Genomic DNA, 22,179 nt, shown 5'->3' on the forward strand with positions numbered 1-22,179 from the left:
GTTTAGTCTGGAGAAAAGGAGGCTCAGGGGAGACCTTAACGTACTTCACAATCACCTTAAAGGAGGTTGTAGTAAGGTGGGGATCGGGCTCTTCTCCCAGGCACCAAGTGATAAGATGAGGGGAAATGGCCTCAAGCTGTGCCGGGGGAGGTTTAGATTGTGTTTTATGGAGAAGTTTATTTACTGAAAGGGTTGTGTGGCATTGGAATAGGCTGCTCAGGTGGAGTCACCATCCCTGGAGGTATTCAAGAAATGTGTAGATGTAGAGCTTAGTAGCACACCTTAGTGGTGCACTTGGCAGTACCAAGTTAAAGGTTGGACTACGTGATCTCAGAAGTCTTTTCTAAACTGAAAGATTCTATGATTATTAAGTATAGCTTTTCACTAAAAGTTGGTTCTTCATTAGTCCAAATAAGATCTACTTTTTGTCTCTCGTTAATGAGATTATCTGGACAGTAACCATTTAAGCATTTATTTTAAAATCATTTTTATTCACTAACACACCCTTCCCAAAAAACAGGGTACTTCCTCTAACACATCAAGCTTCTTCCACAGCTTCTTCAAAAGAAAGTAAACAAATATTTAAATTCTCCCACATTTAGCATCTTGAAACATCCTCATAATGCAAAATCTTCCAAACTGTCCTTCTTTCCAACCTTAGTTTCTTCATCAGTTACAGAGAAAAAAGGATTACTTTCTAATAACTCCAAAACCGTTCTTGAACCCCTACATATAACTTCATGAACGTTCATAATCTCATGTTTCACCCACAGACTTGTAACTCAATCAGACCCATTCCCATCCTTTCCACAAGTTCTTTTATGAGATTTTTTTCATTGCAATTACCACCGATCAGACCATGTTCTGGAGAAAGCCATGCTGAATTTTCATATTTCTGTATAACAGAGAGCCCATTTGTCCATTCCTATCTTTTTTTTTTTTTGTGTGTGTGTGTGTGTGTGTGTGTGTGTGTGTGTGTGTGTGTGCGCGCGCAACTTAATTTCATGTAGATAAAGGCAAGCTAGAACATCAGTTAAATCTTTTTCTCCATGAAGAAAAGTTTCGTTTACTAGCAAAGACTAACTGGCAGAGAACAAGGCTAAATACTACATGAAAAAAAAAAAAAAAAAAAAAAAAAAAAAAAAAGCTAAGAAATTTCAAAAAGCTATGGTGGAGTGAAACATAATGGAAGACCCTTCAAAATAAGCGCAGGTTTAACACACAGTCCTTGAGATTCATTGAGTAAGTTTGAGTTGCATTAGACAAATGAATTCATGGTGCCTGTTGCTAACAGCAGGAAATAAATTCTCCAACTGTATGCTCTTGATGTAACAAAGAGGACAGTGAACTGTCCTCTTAGTCTGGAACAGCACCTGTGCCTTAGGCAATTAAAAACACATCTGAAGATCTGCACTGGTGGAGGTAGTCACAGAACATCCCTGGGAAGCCACAGCAGAAGGAGAGAATTGGCCCAACCATGCTGAAAGCTTTGATGCTTTGGTAAGGGAACAGGCGGCTCCTCTCCAAGAATTCTGCATGGTAACTAGAAATCAGAAGATGCATTTCTCAAGATGGTAACTTACAACTGAAGCGCTGATTAAAAGAGGTAACTTAGACATATGGAGATAAAGATAGCAGTGCCTGGTTGTATCAAACACTGTCAGAAAGATTTTTAGCACCAGGGGTTTTTCGTTTTGTCTTTTTTTTTTTTTTTCCCCTCCTTCTTCAAACTGAGTGGATATTTTCCAGTTTAGTTTATCTCTTGTGCCCAGGCAGTGGATTTCAACTTCTAAAGCAGCAAAACTGGAGTAGGAAGAAACTGTTTCTAGAAGGTGTGTAAGTTCACAGTTTTTGAAACTTAAAATTCCTTTTCTTATATATGCATTAAAAGAGATTCTATGAACTTCCTTTAAACAATACAGAAAGCAAAGCATACAACTTACCTCATAGTAGCTTCGCACAGCATTGCAGAATGCTTCATCTGCTACGATTTGTGTCTCTCCATTCAAAAAGGCCTGGAAACGTTCCTTCAGTGTCTGTAGCTGTTGTTTATTGAGCTATGTAAGACAAAGAAGGGAAGGAAAACAGTTACAAATGGAATCAGCCTCAAAAGAAAAATATGCAGTATTATACTCTCTTGGAAGCTATGGACAGTGGAAAAAAAAGTCAGGGGCTCAACAGCCAGCCAGCTCCAACTGAAAAACAGTGGAGATGCTTCCGTATTTTGGAGTGATCCCAGTACTACCATCAGCATGTCTAACAAGTATGCTCCCTGCAAAGAAAATGGACTAAACATGCTCATTATGAAGTATATGCACTTTTGGGCACTGATATTACACCACCACAAACCAAGTCAAACAAATAACCTGGGGGAACAGCAGCCACGAGTTTCCAAGACAGATACCAAGTTTCATTCGGTGGATTTCTTATCTCAGCTGAGCGCATTTGAAAACAGACCCTTAACAGAGAATATTGCACAACTAAACATTGCAATCAAGACATTTTATTAGTTTAATGTTATGGGAAAAAGCAAAATCTGAAAGCTCTTTAGGGATCCTGACACAGGCCTTCTACCAAGGTTCAAAATAACTCTTGAAATATTCTGTATGATATTTCTCCTCATCAAATCCACAAGACGTTAGAAAATCACACCAAAAGGGACTGCCACTAACATAACAATATAACCAGGCAACAATTAAAAATAGCTGTTTTGCTTTCCCAGAATTTAAAAATTAATGTAAAGCCTTTGTTTCAGCATTTTTGAACTTTACATTTAACTTTATAAAAATACAAACACAACTGGTTGAAAAGCTTATTCATCTTTCCCATATTTTGCTTAGAAAAAAATAAATAAATGTGTAGCCAGAAATTGAAAATATCTTTTCCAGAGGGCAAAAAGTTCGATTTGTATTGGCTAACCTGCAACAAATATCATTACCTCGACAGGGTCATTGTTTCTTACAGAACTTTTCAACACCTGAAGGAAGTTTGGAAACTTTAGGACTTCAGGTCTCTAGTGTCAGTGCTTTGAAGCCATTTAAACTACAACACTGTTAAAGGATCAACAAAATTACTGTTATCCTCATGATGTGCCTACCTTGGACAACCTTCATATCAAAAGATATCCTTCAAATCAAAGGAAAAATTTCATCATACATAAAGTTTGCTAGTTCATGCATTTCTATGAAACATAGCAATTTACTGGAAAATTGTGCCTAAATTAAATGCAAAACCAAAAGCTGTTCTATTTTCACAGAAAACAATAGTACAGATATCATCTAAACAATATGAGAAATCCTCTGAAAGAAATGGTGAAATGCAGTTAGCAGCAATGCAAAGACAAAAACTATGCCTTTGGAAAATAAAAATTAAAAAAAAGAACTAGTTGAAAATAGATGACAGTTCTGTTCGTCATCTTACCTAAACAATTAGCAGTGCAGAACAAGCCCCAGGAAACCCCTACAGAAGAAAAGGCCTCCCCCTGAGGTAAGCAAACTTCAGCAGAGGTTGCTGTGACTTGGAGAAGTTTCTCTCGAGAACAGCATGGCAGCTCTGACAGCTTGCCAGTGCGCACCGCTGCTAGCTAAAAATCAATGCAAGGAGTACTGGTTTTATGTCTGCACGTGCACAAAAAAGGCATCTATCCACCCACCCAACACATCCATTCCTTGTGCACAATCTGCACTGCAAAGGCTAACTGCTTTAATGGCAACCTAACTCTATTCCCAGATACGCAGGTCAGGTCTTTCCTTTCATTCAACTCTCCTTATTCTTCTCCTGTCTTCTGAAGGTACTAGACAAGCTGAGATGTCGTCAAACGCAAATCATTAAAGATGTTTCGAGCTTTTTGTTCAAAGGTAAACACACACTTGTTCTCGCAGGGGACTCGAGACAGAGCTGACCCTTCCCACAGCCGGTGCACCCCTGCTAGGCTCCCAGCTCCTTCGTCCTATGGAATATTCACAGCTCTGCCGCTCGAACACGCGGGCTTCCTGCCAAAGCAATTATGGAAATGTGTTTTCATGCTTGCAGACTTCATTCTTTAGGTGATTTGCTTGTCTATTACCCACATATCAAACAAAAACATTATGAATAAGGCAATGAAATATAAATTTAATTCTGACTTTCTCATTTCTAACCATCATAGTTCAGCAAACTGAAATGCCTTTAAAATATTTATATATGGCTTTCATATTCATTATTTCAGGTAGTAAGTAATTCCAGGGCTTGAATGGCATTTGAGGACTATTGTACATTTCTTAAATTACTGATGTTCTAGTGTGAAATCTGAATGTGTAGGGAATAAAGTTCTTCTGCAAAGCTAAAAAATATTAATTCCAGTGGAAAAATATGAAGAGCTACACTTTGCTAAGGACAATCTGAAGTGTATTTTACAGGTCCCACATACTGTCATATGTAAAGATACACTTGTGTTAACTGCCAAGACACAGAATAATTTATAGTAGCCCACTGCAGCATACAGGTCCTCTGTTTTTTCATTTGACAGAATATTGACTCCACAGTGAATTCTCACTTTGTTGTTGTCGGCGGTGGTCACTTTTAATGCATTTATTAACACAATTCAATTTGCAGCCAAATGTGTCTACAAAACATAAGCTTAGAGTATTAGTAGCTTGTGTTGGAATCATAATAGCAACAGGGAGAAAGAAGTGTCCGTGGAAGACATTAGCTTAGATAATCAGAAGAAATTCTTTACTGTGATGGTGGTGAGGTGCTGGAACAGGTTGCCCAGAGAAGCTGTGGATGCCTCATCCCTGAACTGTTCAAGACTTTAAACACTTTGTTGGATGTGGCTCTGGGCAACCTGGTCTAGTGGGAGGTGTCCCTGCCCATGGCAGGGGGGTTGGAACTAGATGGTCTTTAAGGTCTCTTCCAACCTAAACCGTTCTGTGATTCTGTGACATCCAACTCCTCGACACAGGCTAACAGCTCAACCACTCCACAGCTGAGTTACTTTAAAGTTGTCTATCTTGGTCAACAGCTGAAGAGAGATGAGGACACCAAGGGTATCTGCACAAATCCATACATGACAGACCTTTGCATTCTGTCCCTCACAAGTACTTCTTTACATCTTTACTGTCAGTGTCTCCATGCCCACATTTTAATACTAAGAACCATGTACAGCAAAAATAATTAAAAAGCACAAGTAAACATGAAAGTATTTTAACATTACTACATGTCCCCCCAAACACAAAACTGAACTCAGAGCATCACCTGAAGCATGTAGTAAAGCCTCACTGATTCTGTCACATTCCATCAACCTGCTTCAGTCTTGTATGCTTTATTTGGATTTTGCATTCTTGGTGGCATGAAATCTGTTGTCATAACTCTGCATGATACTTCTTAAATAACTACTGTTGCTTCACAGAAGAACATATACCTAAATTCCAGTGACTCCAAATACCAGGTTTGATTGCATTCTGCAGGATGAGTTGAAGATAAGCAAGGTCAACTTTATGGGGAAAAAAAAATTAACTACCCTAAAACTTTTTTCTTTAGTGCAACCATGCAACAGAAAAGTTTCTTTTCCCTTCCATCCAATGTGCCTTTTGCAAAAGCTTAAATTTATTTTTTTCAGTTCATATCTGATAATTGCAAGAGACTATCAAAGAATTAAAATACATATTTAAGATAGAACAAACTTCTTAGAGCTATTTAAGAGTATTTTTTTTCAAGGTGCAGTAACAATTTCACTTTTCATAATACACAGAGTAATACAAAGGTATCAAAACAGTCTCATGCAATTACCTACTAAAAATTCTTACCTTGCATTTAACAACTCAAAGACACGTTATATATCTCCAGTATATTCCTCTTACAGAATTGAAGATTTGTTTTAGATGCTTTAATCCTTCTAAAGAGAAACTTGAGTATGAAAACCTAGAGGCATTCCTGTTTTATCTGCACTCATGTCTTCAACAAATTCAATAAATGGATCTTACAAACAGAGGCTGTAATGTTATTTTTACCAGAACTTGTACTTCAAAAAATATCTAGCAGTTTAGGGAGTTGTTCCAATGTTACACCTTTTACTTCATTAAGCAATAAACAACAACATTTTAAAAGGAAAACTCAAGCACATATGGATTTGTAACAACAACATTTTATCTTCTGTTTCAAATAAAAAAATAAAATAAAATAAAATAAAATAAATCCTAGCTTCACAGGATTTGATGCTAGATTTAGGGCATTTTGAACTGCTTCCCACCAGCCAAGTACACACAGAGCAACTCAGTACTGCCCTAAGTATATGTGACCAACAGCAGCTGGCAAAGGCCTAAGTCACACTGCAGCCATCCCCCACAAAACTTTATCCTACAGAATTAAAAAGCAGAACTGCCTGGTAACAGCCACCTGCAGCCTCCTGCCATGTGCCAGGCCACAGCCTGCAGCTGACCCTGGTCTCTAAAAAATACAGAAAACCAAAGAGCTAGCACAGGAGGAATTACACTCTGAACCATTGCCACCTTGTGGCAGTTTTAGAAATACAGCAAGGAAATAACCACACATTAAAGGTCTTCACACCCAGAACTTCGATTTGCCTGAGGATCAGTAAGCCCGTGACCTTAACACAAACTACAGTACTGCTGCTTCTCTGCTCCCAAGATACAATGTAAATTACCCTTTCTCAGACCATATGGGTATTTTAGGAAAACAGCAGAAGGTGAGGACTGCAATTATAAACAGAGATAGATAAAAAAAAAATTCTTAGACTACAAAAAACAAGGGACAGGGAGGAGCCAACCAAAGAACCACTCCGTAAATTCTCAGTTGCAACATGTAGGAACTATGGCACTAAAGATTACATATGTTCTTCCTGAAAATAAATAAATAAATATTGGACAAATTTAGCCAAAAGTATACATTTTGAGACCAGAGAAGAATGGTAAATAAATAACCTGATGATCCTTTACTCAAAAAGCTGCATGCCTCTTTTATTTCAGTCAAGTGAATATACATATGTATTTCCTGAAATAATAGAAATTAATGAAGAATAAGGTCCTTTTTCGCCCAACCTCTCACTTTTTCAAACATAACTTTACTTCTTGTCCTGCCAGACTTGTGGAAATTATGCCAAGGACTAATTTTTTTGATTCCATTAACTGAGTTTTGCTGCAGAATAATTTACTCCATTGCCCATACCTTCAACCAAAACCAAGAAGATGAGAAGATAACAGTCAAATCCTCTTACAGTGACCATTAACGAAAAACTCCAGGACGATAAATAAAATCAACTACAAATCATTTAATAGCAATTCAAAGAGATCACACGTTCAAGGCCCCACACATTTAAGAAGTCCACTGACACATCAAAGCAAGTTTACAACCTGAGCTCAGCACACACTGATAAAATAAGAATTCATGTGTTTTACATGGAAGTTTTTATTGGTTTTATTTTTAGATTCTGTTTTACATGTTTTCACCCTGCCATGAGAGGTAGCTGGTTAAGTGATCTCACCACCAGCCTCCCTTGGTCTCCCCACCTTCCCAAATCCTCCCACCACAGCAGGATCTTAGTCCCTGGGACCCCTTTCTAGGGCCTCCTCTGCAGGGTCTCTCAGCTCAGCTGTGTGGGGTACTGGTCAACCCACCACAGCGACTTTGCTTTACAAAGGAGCCTCAGATACGTCAACAAAGCTTCTAACCAGACTCAGAACTACTCTCATTACCAAGCTCTTGAGCCATCCCAGCTTCTCACCAAAACTCATGTTGGTGGTGGGGAGGGTTTTACCCACAGGGTTGGTCTCTAGAAAGACATGCACACTTCCTCTGTGGGAGTCATGGGCCTGGCCCAGAGCCTGAGGCCAGGCCTATCCCTCTCCTTCTAAAACAACAAACGTCTGTGCCACATCACTGGCTGCTAAAGAGCTTAATCTTACCTCCATGACGAAAGTAACCCCACAAGGCAAATAGCCAGTTACACACAGTGATCCTCACCCCATTTCCCCTCCTTCTCCACCATCCCGCCTCCCCTTCCAGTAGCTGTCTGCACAAACAAGATCACCTATGGTTTAGGGCAGAGACGAAGAGTGATTGCTTTTTAGGGAATTACTCAGGAGATGGTCTTCTAAGGAGTAAGACCAAGTAAACAGTATTAGAGACTCAAACCTAGAACAGCGATGATAGTTGTGGTTACTCTGCTGAATTATGTGGGTCTCCACAACATACAGCAATGGCCCTATACACTACGTGGGTGGCTCACAATATATGTTCTCCTTTACTACTCATTGCTTAAACTGCTTTCATTTTCTAAATAATGGATAAATACTTTGCTGTCGCTTAGCAACCTTCACAGTTTTTTGTTGTTGTTGTTGTTTTGGTTTTTTATTTTCTTAAAGCTGAATTTATTCCAAGTAAAACAGTGTCTTTAAGGAGTCTGCTTGCTATCACTCAAATCAGACTACTGTGTGTACATACCCATTGTGCAACAACGGAGCACCTCAGAATCAAATATTAGATTTACAAAACCAGATACATTTACCATGCAAGTTTCCTATTCTTTATAATCAAGCAAGCGCAACATGGCATTTATCTCATTAGCCTGCCACTTATTTAAAGACCAGAAACACTACCAATAATGTACTGGTCATTCAATTTCACTTTTCCTTCCAGATAAGAAATAGTTTCTGTATCATTAAGTCAGAAACTTAAAATATTTTTATCATCCAGGGACAAACATTCGAGATTCTTAGACAAGACTGTAAAATGTTTCATTAGAAACAGAGAGCTTAAGCAGTGGTTTTCTTCAGGGAGCAGAGGGTAGGGAACAAAAGGCATAGGTAGCAAAGGCAAGTCTGATTTTTGTGAAAAATTTAATCACGTCACACTGACCACCAAGATACAGAAATGAGGTCAGTTTTCAAAAAGTCCACATTGGCCACATGAGAGGGAAATAGTGACAATAGTGATTTGATAGTGACAGGGATCAAATATTTCATAAGGAAAAAAAAAAATCAAACCTTCCTAGTTTGTTGGACATAAGAATCAAAAGATGAAGAAACACAGGAAAAAAAAAGGTAACTATTTGGAAATTTTTCATAGCAACTACAGAAATTTTTCTTTGTTGTAATAATACATTCTCAACCTTATACAGAGTATGCCACCCTAGCAAAGAAAACTGTTTGTCCTAAATGCAGTAAAATATCATACACTGATAAAAGCTATCTCCTCTGAGATGAGGTTGTCAGTGCAGTCGCAACCATTTTCTTTGTACCTACTCCTACTACCTAAGATTTGCTGCAGAATTTAGCTGCCAGTCATCAGCTAGCTTCATATTATTGTACTTGCTTCTTCCATGCAGCAGACTTCACCGACCTCCTGTGAGTCATGAGTGGCTGCACAGACATGCTAGAGCTCGCCCAGCTGTGCTTTGCTGTTCTTCATGCCACCACTGTTTGGGGCCATCTCCCATTTTGAGTACACGGTGGCTTTGCAGCTTTAGTTCCTTCAGGTTGCCAGAGCCACAAGTAAACCATTGTCAATGAAGGCTACACATGAAGAGCTTCAAGCCAAGAAAATGGATGACGGCTCGTACATGTTACCATGAAAATTACACCTAGCAGAGATGCGTACATTGATCCTTGTCCATGTTAGGAACCTCGGCTACCTGTGTCTTTCCAGAAATAAAAACTGAAGGAAGTTTTAAAGAAAACTGCTGCTAACATACAGATAGATGTATGCTCTGACTCAATATATCATCATTCTGAACTATACTGGACTGAATGGATTTACAGCACTCATCCCCCTAAACAGCATAGCTCCAGTTTTCATTCTCTGCATCTATCTCATCTTTTCCACCTTGATATGTCAACTGTGTACCCCCAGAACTATTTGCCAGACAGAAGAACTGTGTGCTTCAAAAAGTATCTTTCTCATTTTGCATAACTTCTCCACATACAAATTAAGCTATCAGAAACAGCTTTTTCATACCTTACAAGCATTGCACCAATGAGCTTTGCTTGCCAACAAGCTTACACCAGGACACTTGCTGTATCTGCCAGCAAAGGTCTCTGAAGTGTAGCTGCAAAGACACAGCACTACAGCAGACTTGTTTGAACTAACAGAAGCATCAGCAAAACACACGTTCCCCCAACCTACTCTCATCTTTCTGAAGTTGACATTAATGTCCCATTTTAGCCCACTTTCTAACGAGACACTGTGATCACACAACCATTCCTCTTCTGTGCAAATGTCAGCTTTTTCCCCACACAGGTAACTTCTGAATACACTTCTCAGTTTCCATCAGTTCTGATAAAGTGTGGAGGTTTCACAGATAACAAGATTTTACCTTCTCTGAAAAATGGAATTAAAAAGAAATGCAAATTAATCTTCTCGGAAATGCAAGCAAAACAAAGACTCTAATTTCTGTTTGGCACTTGGCAAATACAAACATGAAGTTACATGCCCATCACACTCCATGGTTATGCAGTTCATGACTAGCTTGGCTCAAGGTCAAGGAAAAGAAAGGGTAACAATAAAAATCAGAATAAATCTGGAGTAAAGTATCCATTTTATTCTGCATGACTTGGTCATTCTGATGATGTTTAAATAGTATTTCACCAAGCTATGTAATTTTACAAATTTTTTTCCAGAAACTTTAATCTGATGTTATTAATAATCAGAATGGTATCCGTACTCCACTTCTCTGCAAGGGCTGCAAATCAGAGATATTCAAGATGGATGGGACCTCTGGAAGTCACCTAATCAAACCTCTTTTTCAAAGCAAGGCTAGCTAGGAAGATACATCATGCTGTTCAGGACCCCATCCAGATGAGCTTTGCATATCTCCAAGGATGGAGAATGGAGATACTGCAGATTCTCTGTGCAATCTGCTCCAAGGATTTTTATGACATTTTTTCCCGAAAAATATCTAGTCAGAAGTTCCCGTGTTGCAGCTTGTGACTATTGCTTCCTGTTCTTTCACTGTGCAGCTCTAAAAAGTATGGTTCTATCTTCCCTATAGCCCTGTCCCCTTACAAAATAGCATTTAACTTCTTAATCTTCTTCTTACTCTAACAACCCACCTCTCCCCACCTCTTGGATGTGTTCCACCTCCCTAATCATCTTAGGGGACCCTGATGCATTTCTTCCAGTTTGAAGATAGTGTTCTTCTACTGGGGGACCAAAACATAGACACAGTATTCCAGATGTGGCCTCACCAGTGTCAAGCTGGTGAGAAAATAAACATACTTCCCTTGACCCTGCTAGGTGAACTCCTGTTAATGCAGCTGAATATGCAGCCATACATCATTACCGCCACTTGTGCTCCACTCACTGTCCACCAGGTTCCCCAGGTCCTTTGTTGAAGGGGATCCAGCCAGTCAGTCCCTTGCCCCTAAAGATGCATGGGGCTCTGGACCAGCCACGTGGCTTGGCTTTCATCTGTGATGAACATCAGGAGATTCTTGTAGGCCTCTCTGTCCAACAAGACAGGGGTCCCCTGAACAGCAACCCTGCTCTTAAGTTCTCCTCTCAATTTGATGTCACCCGAGAATTTGCTGAGGCTGTGTTCAGTTGTCTTTCAGGACATTAATGACATTCAGCTGCATCAGCCTCACCCCCTGCAAAACATACCTATAGCCAGTTGGCTAGTCTGCAGAATTCTGACTGCTCACCCCTTAAGCATAAAGGCATGAACTTGCAAGCTACTTACCCAGTCCACTTATCCATTGCTCTCTCCTCATCCACCTAACGAAGGATTGGTCAAAAGCAATCTTCCCTTGGATCCATGCTGCCTGTTCCTCATCACCCACCTGTCATTTATGTGCATAGAAATTGTTTCCATGAAAACTTATAATATTCCATAATATTCCCAGGGAACAAAGTGAAGCTGACCAGCTTCTGCTTTCCAGGATCCTCCTCCATGGTGAAGACTTCTTGCTTATGTTGAAGGTGGCACAGTATTTCTGTAGTCACCAACGACCTCCCTGCATTACTTTTCAAAGATGATATAGTACCTTTGCATGAACTCTGATCCCATCACCTACATCCAGCCTAATTAAATACTCCTTGACTCGATATTCCTCTACAACAGGTAGAACCTCTCTCCCACCAAGTTTGCTACTAGTCAAAAAGGCCAATAAACCTGAAAGCAGACCTGGCCAGTAGAGAAACACAGTCAAGGCATGGAGTATCTCTGCTTTTTCTTATCCTTTGTTGGCAGGTCCCTCATCCCCTTCTGTCTTCCTTTTCAATCCATTTCATTCCCATTCTATCTTCCTTTTGCTGCTGGCTGCTGTGTCTGTGCAGTTCCTTCTCTGTGACCATGTACCCTCTCTGCTTGCCCCTCAAGCCCAGTCCAAGCTTTGGCCTTCCTAATTCCATTCCTGCCTCACTGGGTGACGTCCCCACTTCCACCCCCCATACTGTCCCATAATTCACATTATTAATTCCTGTTCAGCCATACTGGCCTCCCTCTATTCTTGATTACTATACTTGTACATCAGAATGAACTATTATAAGTCGAACTGCTGTATGCCCTCCACAATTCATCATTCCAAAAGAAAGAAGAAATGCCAGCTCGTTATGGAGATTGCAAAGATAAATAGCTGATAGGCAAATTGCAGCACAAACAAGTATTTTGAACTGAAGGTTCTTGGCTTCCCTAGAACTAGACAGGAGCAGATGGTCCACACCTCTGAAACACCCTTCAAGTTAAGGACAATAAATTCAGGCTTTAAAAATGCATCTCATTAATTGCATGTCTTCAACTAACACATTAATGTCAAAGAAAACTTAACAAGGTTAGTGGATAACAGACATGTATCAACACCTTGTCAAAGTATACTGCAGTACATTGGGTGACTGGACAAATTTATGGAAGAGAAATCTGCTTGCAGATTACATACACAAGAATGCTATATACATACCCATTTCCCCCTGTTTTGGGTAGAAAGTTCCTGACATTACTATCATGGGAATTATTATACACATTTGCTCCAGTTTTCAGTGTCTTCCTATCCATCTGATTAAAGCCTCTGTTGTGTTATCGGCTAGCTGGACTGTTTGTCCAATCCAATTAATAAATAGAAAAAAAATAAGGAAATAGAGGTAAAGCCTGGCCTTTAAGGTCATTAAAAGTTATGTTTCTACATCATACAAACACATATTTTACAAGTGAGCACACAGCCTCATTTAGCTGCATTATGGCAGAACTAGGATGATCACAGAGACATGATATTAAGGACCATAGAAATACAACAAAAATACTGTGCAAACCCAAGTGACCTTCAGCTTTGCAGGGCAAGGACACATTGCTGAGAAAGAGACTGTAGCTTTGTATAAACTATTCACGTATCACCTCATTGCATTTTGTACACTTATATTTGTCACTTACTCTCTTGCCTTGGAAATTGGAGAAGCTTCTACTTTGAAATCCTTTCCCAGTCACTTAACATGAGCCTTCAGAGATTTTCATCTCCAACTCTTAGACCAGCCTCGGGAATCCATTTATAACAAACATCCAGACAGTATCTGAACAATAAATATGAACATCTGCATAGCCACCACAACAAACATCCTCAGTGACAGACGTATTCAAATCCATGAATACACTTATTCCTCAGCACATAATAAGATTTTGAAACAGCACAGCAGATAATCTCATGAAAACCACACGGATGACACTAAGCAACTACTACACATGGCAACCAACTCAAAAACATTGCCCTAACAGCACGAAGAGTGCATCTCATGAAGGTGCTCCATCTCTGCCTCCCAACCCCATCACTCAGAGCTATGTCTGGGAAATAAATTCCATAAATCTGTAAGATTCCTGTACACACAAACCTGAGAGTTTGATTTTCTGATGCATTACAATTCCATCAGAGAAATATCCAGTAAATAAATAGGAGATTTATTATCTTCTCCTTAACTAATAAAGTCTCCACTTTCTTTAACTATCTATTCTGTAACACGGTCTCTAAGTACCAGAGCACAGTTCAATGAGGAGCAATTAACCCCAGCCAGCAGTTACCGCTGTAATTTTATAATTTAATGCTTCCATCTCAAAAACTACCCCATCCCAATAACGTAGGCTGGTTCAATATAAGATGTCACTTTCACCCCACAAAACTGTTTTGCTTACATCCAAGAGCTTACATGCCAGAGCATTATTCAACATTAGCAGTCTATCTAATAAACTGAAATGTAAACTCTTAAAGAAAAATAAACCATTAGGTTTTGGTCATCAAGATTTTTAGGCGATTCTCCATCATTTTAAGTCTTAAGTACAACAGAGCATCTTCCTGAACCAAATGTTCTAGCAGAAAGAAAGAATTTGAAAAAGGAACAACAGGATGCCTTTTTAAATGCACATAATTAGGAAGTCAGACTAGATCTTAGCAGTCATTCTGGTCAGTTTGCAGAAAATTCCTAAGGCTTAATTTACATAGCTGAAACTACCAGGTGAGCAAAACAGATTTTATAATAGCATCTGATTGCAGCTTTTAACAGTACTCCACTTTGTGTCAAATACTCAAACTGGAGGAAAATAGAAAAAAAGGGTTCCAAAAGGGAGGTAGAGATAACATTATGATCTTCAAGCATATTACCATCAAATATGTTTTGTCAGATGCCTATGTACACTGGACTCAAATTATCTTTCCATGCCAAAAATCATACACAGACTATCCAAGTTCACATACTTTGCTGTATTCATACACATATCTGAGATGCAGATTAAGCATCCCACAGTCAGTCTCACCTAGGTCAGACACACACACATACATCACTATGGTTTCCTGTTTTGTCAAAATATTACCTTAGTCTGTGAAAAGGCTGCACTCAAATGTGTGTTGACATATTCTAGAGCATCTTTATTAACAGGTAAATTCATTAATTAGTGCAAATCCACTCACATTTCTGGAAAAATGAGTTTGTCTCAGATCTGTAAGTTATCAAAATGTAGAAGGAAAGTACCATCTATCTAAATGTAAATGTACAGTTTTCACATTCTAAACAAACCTCTCAGACTTCACAAATTTCTTCAGAGGCACAAGAAACTAGTGCACTAATTCTTTCTAAAGTTATATTTCCCTGGACAATCTTTACATAACTCTTAGAGCCACAAGAAAACACTTGATTAAAATTCCCAATAAAAGTGAGAAGTACTCAAATAAATCCCCCTAGAATATCACAAATAAACATCTGTCAGTCCTCTTTTAGAAATTTGGGACATTATAACATTAGCAAACAGATTGTATTGCCAGGCTTTTCCTGACGCTGAATCAGAACTTCCTTTTTTTTTTTTTTTTTCTGCCTTTTTCTTTTTTTATCCTATTTCTAGTGCTGCCTTTTGCTATGCTAAGTAGTTTCCTGTGCTTGGTATGCATTCACATCATCCAAACCTTTTAGAATTTACTTCTCTATACGAGCACCTTTATCCCATCTCATCCTTGTTTCTCTACTGTCTCGGAGGGAAGAAGCAGCTTCATACATGAAAAAGAAAACATTTGTTGCTTTTCTTTCACCATCAAGATTCTGGATTCAGTCTCCTACTTTACTTAATTAAATATTTCTCCTGCCTTAATCATTTGAAATAAAGTGGCAGTACTTGCTATGTTTTGCACATAGTGCAAAACATGCAATGTTTGCACAACACCTACTAATTATCAACTATGAATTCCGTTACTGAGTGTTAATGCTCTCTTCCCTTGTGGGAACATAAAGCAACCCAGAGCAGATACTCCTTGGTTCTCACCAAATCCTGCTGCAGTCCAATGCACACCATGGAAGCCACCACAGCTCCATGGTGTCTGTGTCTCCTGCCTTCCTGGTCCTCAGCCTCAACCCTCACCTGCCGACTCTGTCACCTGGCTGGCCTCACTCAGACCTGCCTCATACCAGGCCATCCCAGGGACCACCAGACCAAGGTGACCCTGAGCACTGCCTCCAGACCAGATCCCAGCTCCAACTCACAGCCAGCTCAGAGCCTCTAGCATGCTACCACATGCCTCACCTCTTATTCTCTGCTGTCAGACATGCTCTCAGCAAAAAGACAAAAGAACATGCCAAAAAACAATAATCTTCCCACCCCCGTGGATAAAGTGTCCCTTTAAAACACAGACCTACAATATTCAAAATAGAAGCCAAAACTACACTTGCAACATTTCCTTTAAGCTATTCACTGAGGGAATCACAGTAGCTTTCATCAAGATCTTCAGCTGTTTCTTTCCAAATGAAATCCATGTTCTATCTTCATCTTCCCTATTCTGGCACGGTTTTCAAAAATTCACAGTCTTTCAGGTTCCATAAATCATTTCTCTCTTTATATTTCTTTTTCCTCACTGATGTTTCAGAGAGGATCTGGAAGGTTTCACGTTTGGATTCACCTCAGCTCACAGGCACAATTAGATCTCATTCAACAGGCTCATCTAAGCAGTTCTCTCTTCTTCATGCACCTCAGGCTTCACTTTGCAAAAGGAACTGGCGTTAACATTGTCTGGTTTCTCTCCTGTGGTGCCTAGGCGTCAACGTGTGCCTAGCACAACCCTCCTCAGAGTTTCACAATGTTGTCCACACTCAAACCACCCATTTCCTTCCTTTCACCACCACTCATAGAAGTGCACCACACTTCTTGACCAGGCCTCGAAGTCCAAAACAGCTTCATCTCAGCCCTCCTTCTAGGCAGAATTTTTGTTTCCCAGATCTAAATAGTCTCTGTGATCCAACTCTTCCTACGTTCAACACAAAGAACTTCATTTTCAGTTAGTGTTTCATATTCTACCTAATGAGCACAGTGCCACTATCTTCTGAAGACATGACTATTCATCACTGCAAATACCCACGTCCTTCTTTTTACAGGAAAAGAAGGTAGACAGTTGAGATATAATTCAGTTCATCAATATTACACAAATGCAGTTTTCTAAATCAAGTAATAGAGGAAGTTTGGGATTTAGCTCCCTAACATTGCTCTCTGAGCACGTTTTATTAGATTTCCAAAACAATATTTTATTAAAAGCTTGATGTCCTTCACAGCCATATTCCACTAATTCATCTGCCACACGGACTCCTTGTGCAAGTGACAGGGACAGTCAGACACATCGCAATGCACAACATGAAGCACTGAGCGAAATTTAATTCTGTGCAAACAGAGCATAAAAGTCTGGAGAATTGTGGCCTCGACCTTTACACTTCTTGTACTCAACAACAAGCAGAAACAGAGTCATAGCAAAATTCCACTTCCCCACAGGAACTAGCACTGGTGGAAATCAGCTTTCAGTCGAAATTTCAACTGAGAAAAAAAACCACAATCTCATCTCCAAGTATAAATCAGAGGTTAGTTTTACGTAAGATTTCGGTCTCAGCAATACAGACTCGGAGGAAACAAAAAACAAAAGACAGATTTAATTAAGGTGTTCTCTACTGTGCAACAGCATTAACACTAATTTTAAAAAGTTATTAAGCTGTACTTATTTCCATAGAAAGTTATTGGCAAAATGTATTTCCTTTATTGCAGCCTTTGATGCCTTGAGGGAACAGAGTTAAATGGCTGAGTCAGTCTGTAAAACAGCAAACCAATTCCCTTACATCACATTCTCCTCCCTGCACTGAATACTAAACAGGGTAGAATATTGAAAACAAAAGCTGACTGTCTGCCAGCTGAAACATGACTTTGTACCATGCAGGATGTATTGATAACTTGCTCTCTTCAGTGAGCAAACCAAATGAATCACAACAAACAACAAGGTTGTACGGTATACTACTACAGATTTGTTTACTCCATACATGCATATTCAAGGCGACAATAAATACGGGCAGTTACTAAACTCATTCCCTAGGAAAGAATTTTTTTCAATTTGCAATATAACAAAGAGGATCCCCTGGTAATGCTATTACCTCTAAGGTCTTCATTCTTACACTGTGCAGCATAGAGAAAGTACATCTTATTTCCGTCCTCTTTTTGTACAGCCCACATTCATCAAACAATGAAGAACAAAGGCCTCAAGGCATTCTCTAGTGTAGCAATCCAAATAATCAGGTTAGGTTAAAAAACAGAAAAAAAAAAAAAAAAAAAGTAACTACATACACAAATACTTTCCTTCTTTACAAGAACATGTGAATCTAAAGATTTACCTATAAGTAATTTTTCAAAAAGATAATCCTTTTGTACTCATGAGCCTTTGTCAGAACAGCTCATTTCACTGAAACCTCAGGACTCCTCTGCTATACCAACAGCACGTTTCCCCGCTGTGAAGTCGAAGCATGGTACGGCCACGTGAATGAGACTGAGAAGAGAAGAATGGCAGAAAACTTAAGCCTTTTACTATTAATTCAGACTGCAGTAACTCCAGGGGGCCTCTGTGGAATCTGATTTGATAAACTCAACAAGAACCCAGCAGGAAAAGGCAGCAGCATCGGGCAAGAGCTGGCCGGAGCAGGGCCAGCACAAAATCCAAGTAAGGGAATCAACGCTGAGCCATCCTCAGCAGGTTGTCACTTGCCAGAGCATTCAGATAGAAGAAATAACTGCCCTTTGACTTGATAAGCAACCTACACGTGGAAGTCATCGTACAGCAATAATATTCTGCTGACCCTCGGATCAACCCAGGAATCAGCCAACAAGCAATCAAGCTCATTTCCCCTTCTCTGTTTGTTAGAGATTAAACCACTTAGGCTAGCATCTGCAACAGCAGTAACACAGCAATGGATGAATTCCATTCTTACCACCTCCAAATTCTAACTCATACAGGATCCTTTCCTTTGTTCAAAGGACAGTGCAGCATCTAATAACTTTTTCAGATAAATACATTACCAAATCTAGTACTGTTATAAATATCTCTAATTAGCTTGTCACAGATTGCTCATTAAGATTGGAAGGGGAACTGGATTGACACAGTGTTTTGGGATACATTCATTTGGTAAACTCAATGCAGAGGAAGAGAAATGAGTCAGATCAAGATTAAATAAATATTGTAGAAGTCTTGCATTCCTGATTACAAGCTAGCTAATGGAAAGCAGACAAGAAAATGTACCTCACATTTACAGGAAATCTACTTGTAAGAAATATGATTTGAATCCAATGACCATTTGTTTAGAACCCAGCAATCAAGGGAATACAGTCTAGGAAAATTATAACTATAATGTGGTAACTGCTTAAACACCACTTGTTTTTTATGTACATGGTAAGCAACTTTGAAACAACTGGCTTTAAAACTCAGTCTGAGGGTTGAAGGAGAGAATAGAGTCTAAGTCAACCATTTTTTTATGCTTGATGAAATCCATTAACCACTGACATTCTGAAACAAGAAAAGATAGAAAAACTTTTAATCACATCTTGTGCTTTAGTTTCTACTTCCACTACAGAAAAAAACAAACAAACAAACAAAAAAATTTCTAATGTTAAGAAATAGAGGGGGAAATTTCTGGCATCTGGAGTTTCTGGCATTGAAACTGAGCACCTGCAAGGCAAGGACCAAGCTTGACACAATCCAAGCACCAAGGGGCACTGTCCTGTGGCAGATTTTCACACAAAATACAAAAAGAGAGAAGAGGCAGCAAACAGCTCTAAGAAGAGCCTTAAATGCATACAACAGGAATTGGAGACCAGCTCTCAGAGTGATGGGGGCTGCAGATAAATGAGCAGAGAAGCTGTTTTCTACTTACTTGAGTTATTCCTTAATGGTCATTAAAAATCTACTGGGAGCACTTTCACTTGGACCTGCTGAAATTCACTCCCAAATTTATGAAGTGTAGAAATGGAATCAGTGAACTTATCGCAATTTACCTTTACTTCTAAGCTGATAAGTATTTGCAGTATTGATGTGTTTGATTAACATATTACAAGTTACGGTTCTGAGAGCCATTTCACTCTCTTAAAATGTTATCATCCTAATATACATAAAAATCAGTATCCAATCTAGGAAGAGAAGCAAGAAACTACACAACCTACAGCTCTTGGAAGTTACACAGGCACTACTGCTGAAACCAGGAAAGAGTATTTAAATTCAAACTAAAAATTTTATCTTTTTTTTTTTTTTTTTGGTCTAGTTAAAAACATCAAAAAGCCTTGAGAACAGAAAAAACTGTGAAGTTTAGGATTGTGGTTTTGTTGCTGTTTTATTATTAATTTTTCCAATTAGTCAGTGGAATGGTTCAACCTGATTTGGTAAACACATCTCCTAACAGTAGTTAGGTCTCCTATTTCTATGATGCCCCCATTTCAAAGTCTGTTATATCAAAATATTCTATTTTAGATACTAAAAAGGAGAAATTTGAAAAGCTATCATCCTTCTCTCTTTCTAAAAGTCTTGACATTTGAACATGAACTTTGCAATATTCACATAATAAAATTAAAAGGGTTTTCCATGTGCACCTTACTGCCTTAATCTTCTACAACTGCTCCTTTTCTTTCAATCCCCAAAGGAGCAAAGTTTTCCTAAACAAAGGGGAAAAAAAGAATGAAGGAACAATGTTAACTGCTTTTTGTCTTACTAAGTAAGAAAGAGGAGAGAGAGCACAGACATAAAATTACCTTGCTGACTATCAACAGCTAAAGTTATTGGTTAAGCTAAAAGAGTGCAACAAGTTGTTTTTTTATTTTGCCACCAACAAACCAAGCTAGTAAAAATAAGCCTTCAAGGGCTTGCTAGATGATCTGCATGAAGACTGCGTAACTGAGATACATTTAGCATATGAAGCAATAATTCAACCTCTTTCACTACATACGGTGTCCAAAAGATTATGTTTAAATGGTTACTATAAAGCAGCACTAAGCTTTCTAAAAAAAAAAAAAAGAATCGTAAATATACCCACTAATGATCTAACTCACTCTTCCAGAGGCATAGTTTTTACCCAGGTCTTTATTTTTTGAAAGAATAATTTTAAAAAGAACCCCCAAGAAATCAAGTTATGTTTTCCATATGTTTACAATTACTTGCAGTGAAAAGAAATATAGAGTAATTAGGCTAAACTGTAACAACTGCAGCCAACCGATTAAAGCACTGCAAAACAGACACAGCTTAATCATAGAGGGTATTCTGACATGGTCAAAAGCCAGCCCAGTCACAGTATTTCCCACAGGACAGGGTTACTTCCAACATCACTTAGAGCACCAGCAGTACTTCTGTAGCTTCAGCTGGGACATAGCCCCTGTTAGCCATCTGTTCTGACAGCCACGTTCAGTTCATGGCTCTAGAGCATGTCACAAAACAAGCTAGCCCCATCCCTCCCTGTATTTAGGTAATACCTAAACATACCTCTTTCTAGGATTTTCCTAATAACTGCTTATTTTTGGGCAACATCGCCAAGGCTCAGCGTATCCCACGCTTTTCAGACACATCTGTTTTCCTGCCCGTGTCTGAACACACCGTGCAGTTGGTACGCATATGCCCCAATAAATCAATCCAAATTTTCTTGGAAGCATTGAGCAGCATACTGTGTGCAATTACACACTACTCGTGTATTGCTCATGCACGAAAGTGACAGAAAAAAAATAGGATGGACGGGATCTGCAGAGGTCATCTGGTCCAAACTTTTATTCAAAGCTAGGCCAGCATCTAAGCTGTGGCACCACAATTCCTCCAGTGCTCAGGGCCTTGGCCCATCCCAGTTTGCACATCTTCAGGAATGCAACTTCTGCAGGCTCTGAGTAACCTGCTTCAGTGCTTAACCACATCATCATCAGAAGATTTTTTCGTAATATACAAATTGCAACAAAGGAAGCTTCATCTGTAAGTTTCACATCTTATCCTTTTGTTGTCCACATCTCCATGAATCTGGCTCCACTTCTTCCACACCACTCAGCTCACTGCTACAAAAGCTGTTGGGAAATCATTTTCAAGACCATCGCCCATGATTTCTCTACATATCAATAGCAAAGGAAAAGAGGAACACACATCATGAAGTACCCAAATGTATCTTCAGCACGTTACTGGAAAATACTTAACTGTGTCTGTCTTCTCCATATATGACTGGCAGATACATGGAACACTTTCACAGTTGAAAAAGTAGCTGTACTCTTAAATAGTTAGATGTCTAAGGGATACCACACACATTCAAGTTCCTCCAGGTAAGTTACCTCGTGATCATCTTCGCATTCTTCAAAGGTTCCTCATCTCCAAATCATATTGGCAATGGCAGAAAACACAGATGCCACATTCAAGGTATCACAGCTAAGAAGACCATGTCCTAAAGCCCTTAAAGGTGCACTCACTGCTT

General features: G+C 39.1%; 1 protein-coding gene across 4 annotated transcripts in view; it reads right to left on the reverse strand.

The window, feature by feature from the left end:
• CADPS2 (calcium dependent secretion activator 2) overlaps positions 1-22,179 on the reverse strand; it is a 312,175-nt gene that overhangs the window by 246,088 nt on the left and 43,908 nt on the right. For all 4 annotated transcript variants that reach the window (XR_014318177.1, XM_082768101.1, XM_082768100.1 and 1 more), the window contains exon 2: positions 1,944-2,057. Coding sequence is in view for 3 of the 4 variants with exons in the window: in XM_082768101.1 (XP_082624227.1) it covers positions 1,944-2,057 (114 nt within the window). In the remaining variant the exon portion in view is untranslated. The remainder of the gene's footprint in view (positions 1-1,943; positions 2,058-22,179) is intronic.

The sequence above is a fragment of the Aythya marila genome (assembly GCF_965140915.1).
Source record: "Aythya marila genome assembly, chromosome: 1".
Taxonomy (NCBI): domain Eukaryota; kingdom Metazoa; phylum Chordata; class Aves; order Anseriformes; family Anatidae; genus Aythya; species Aythya marila.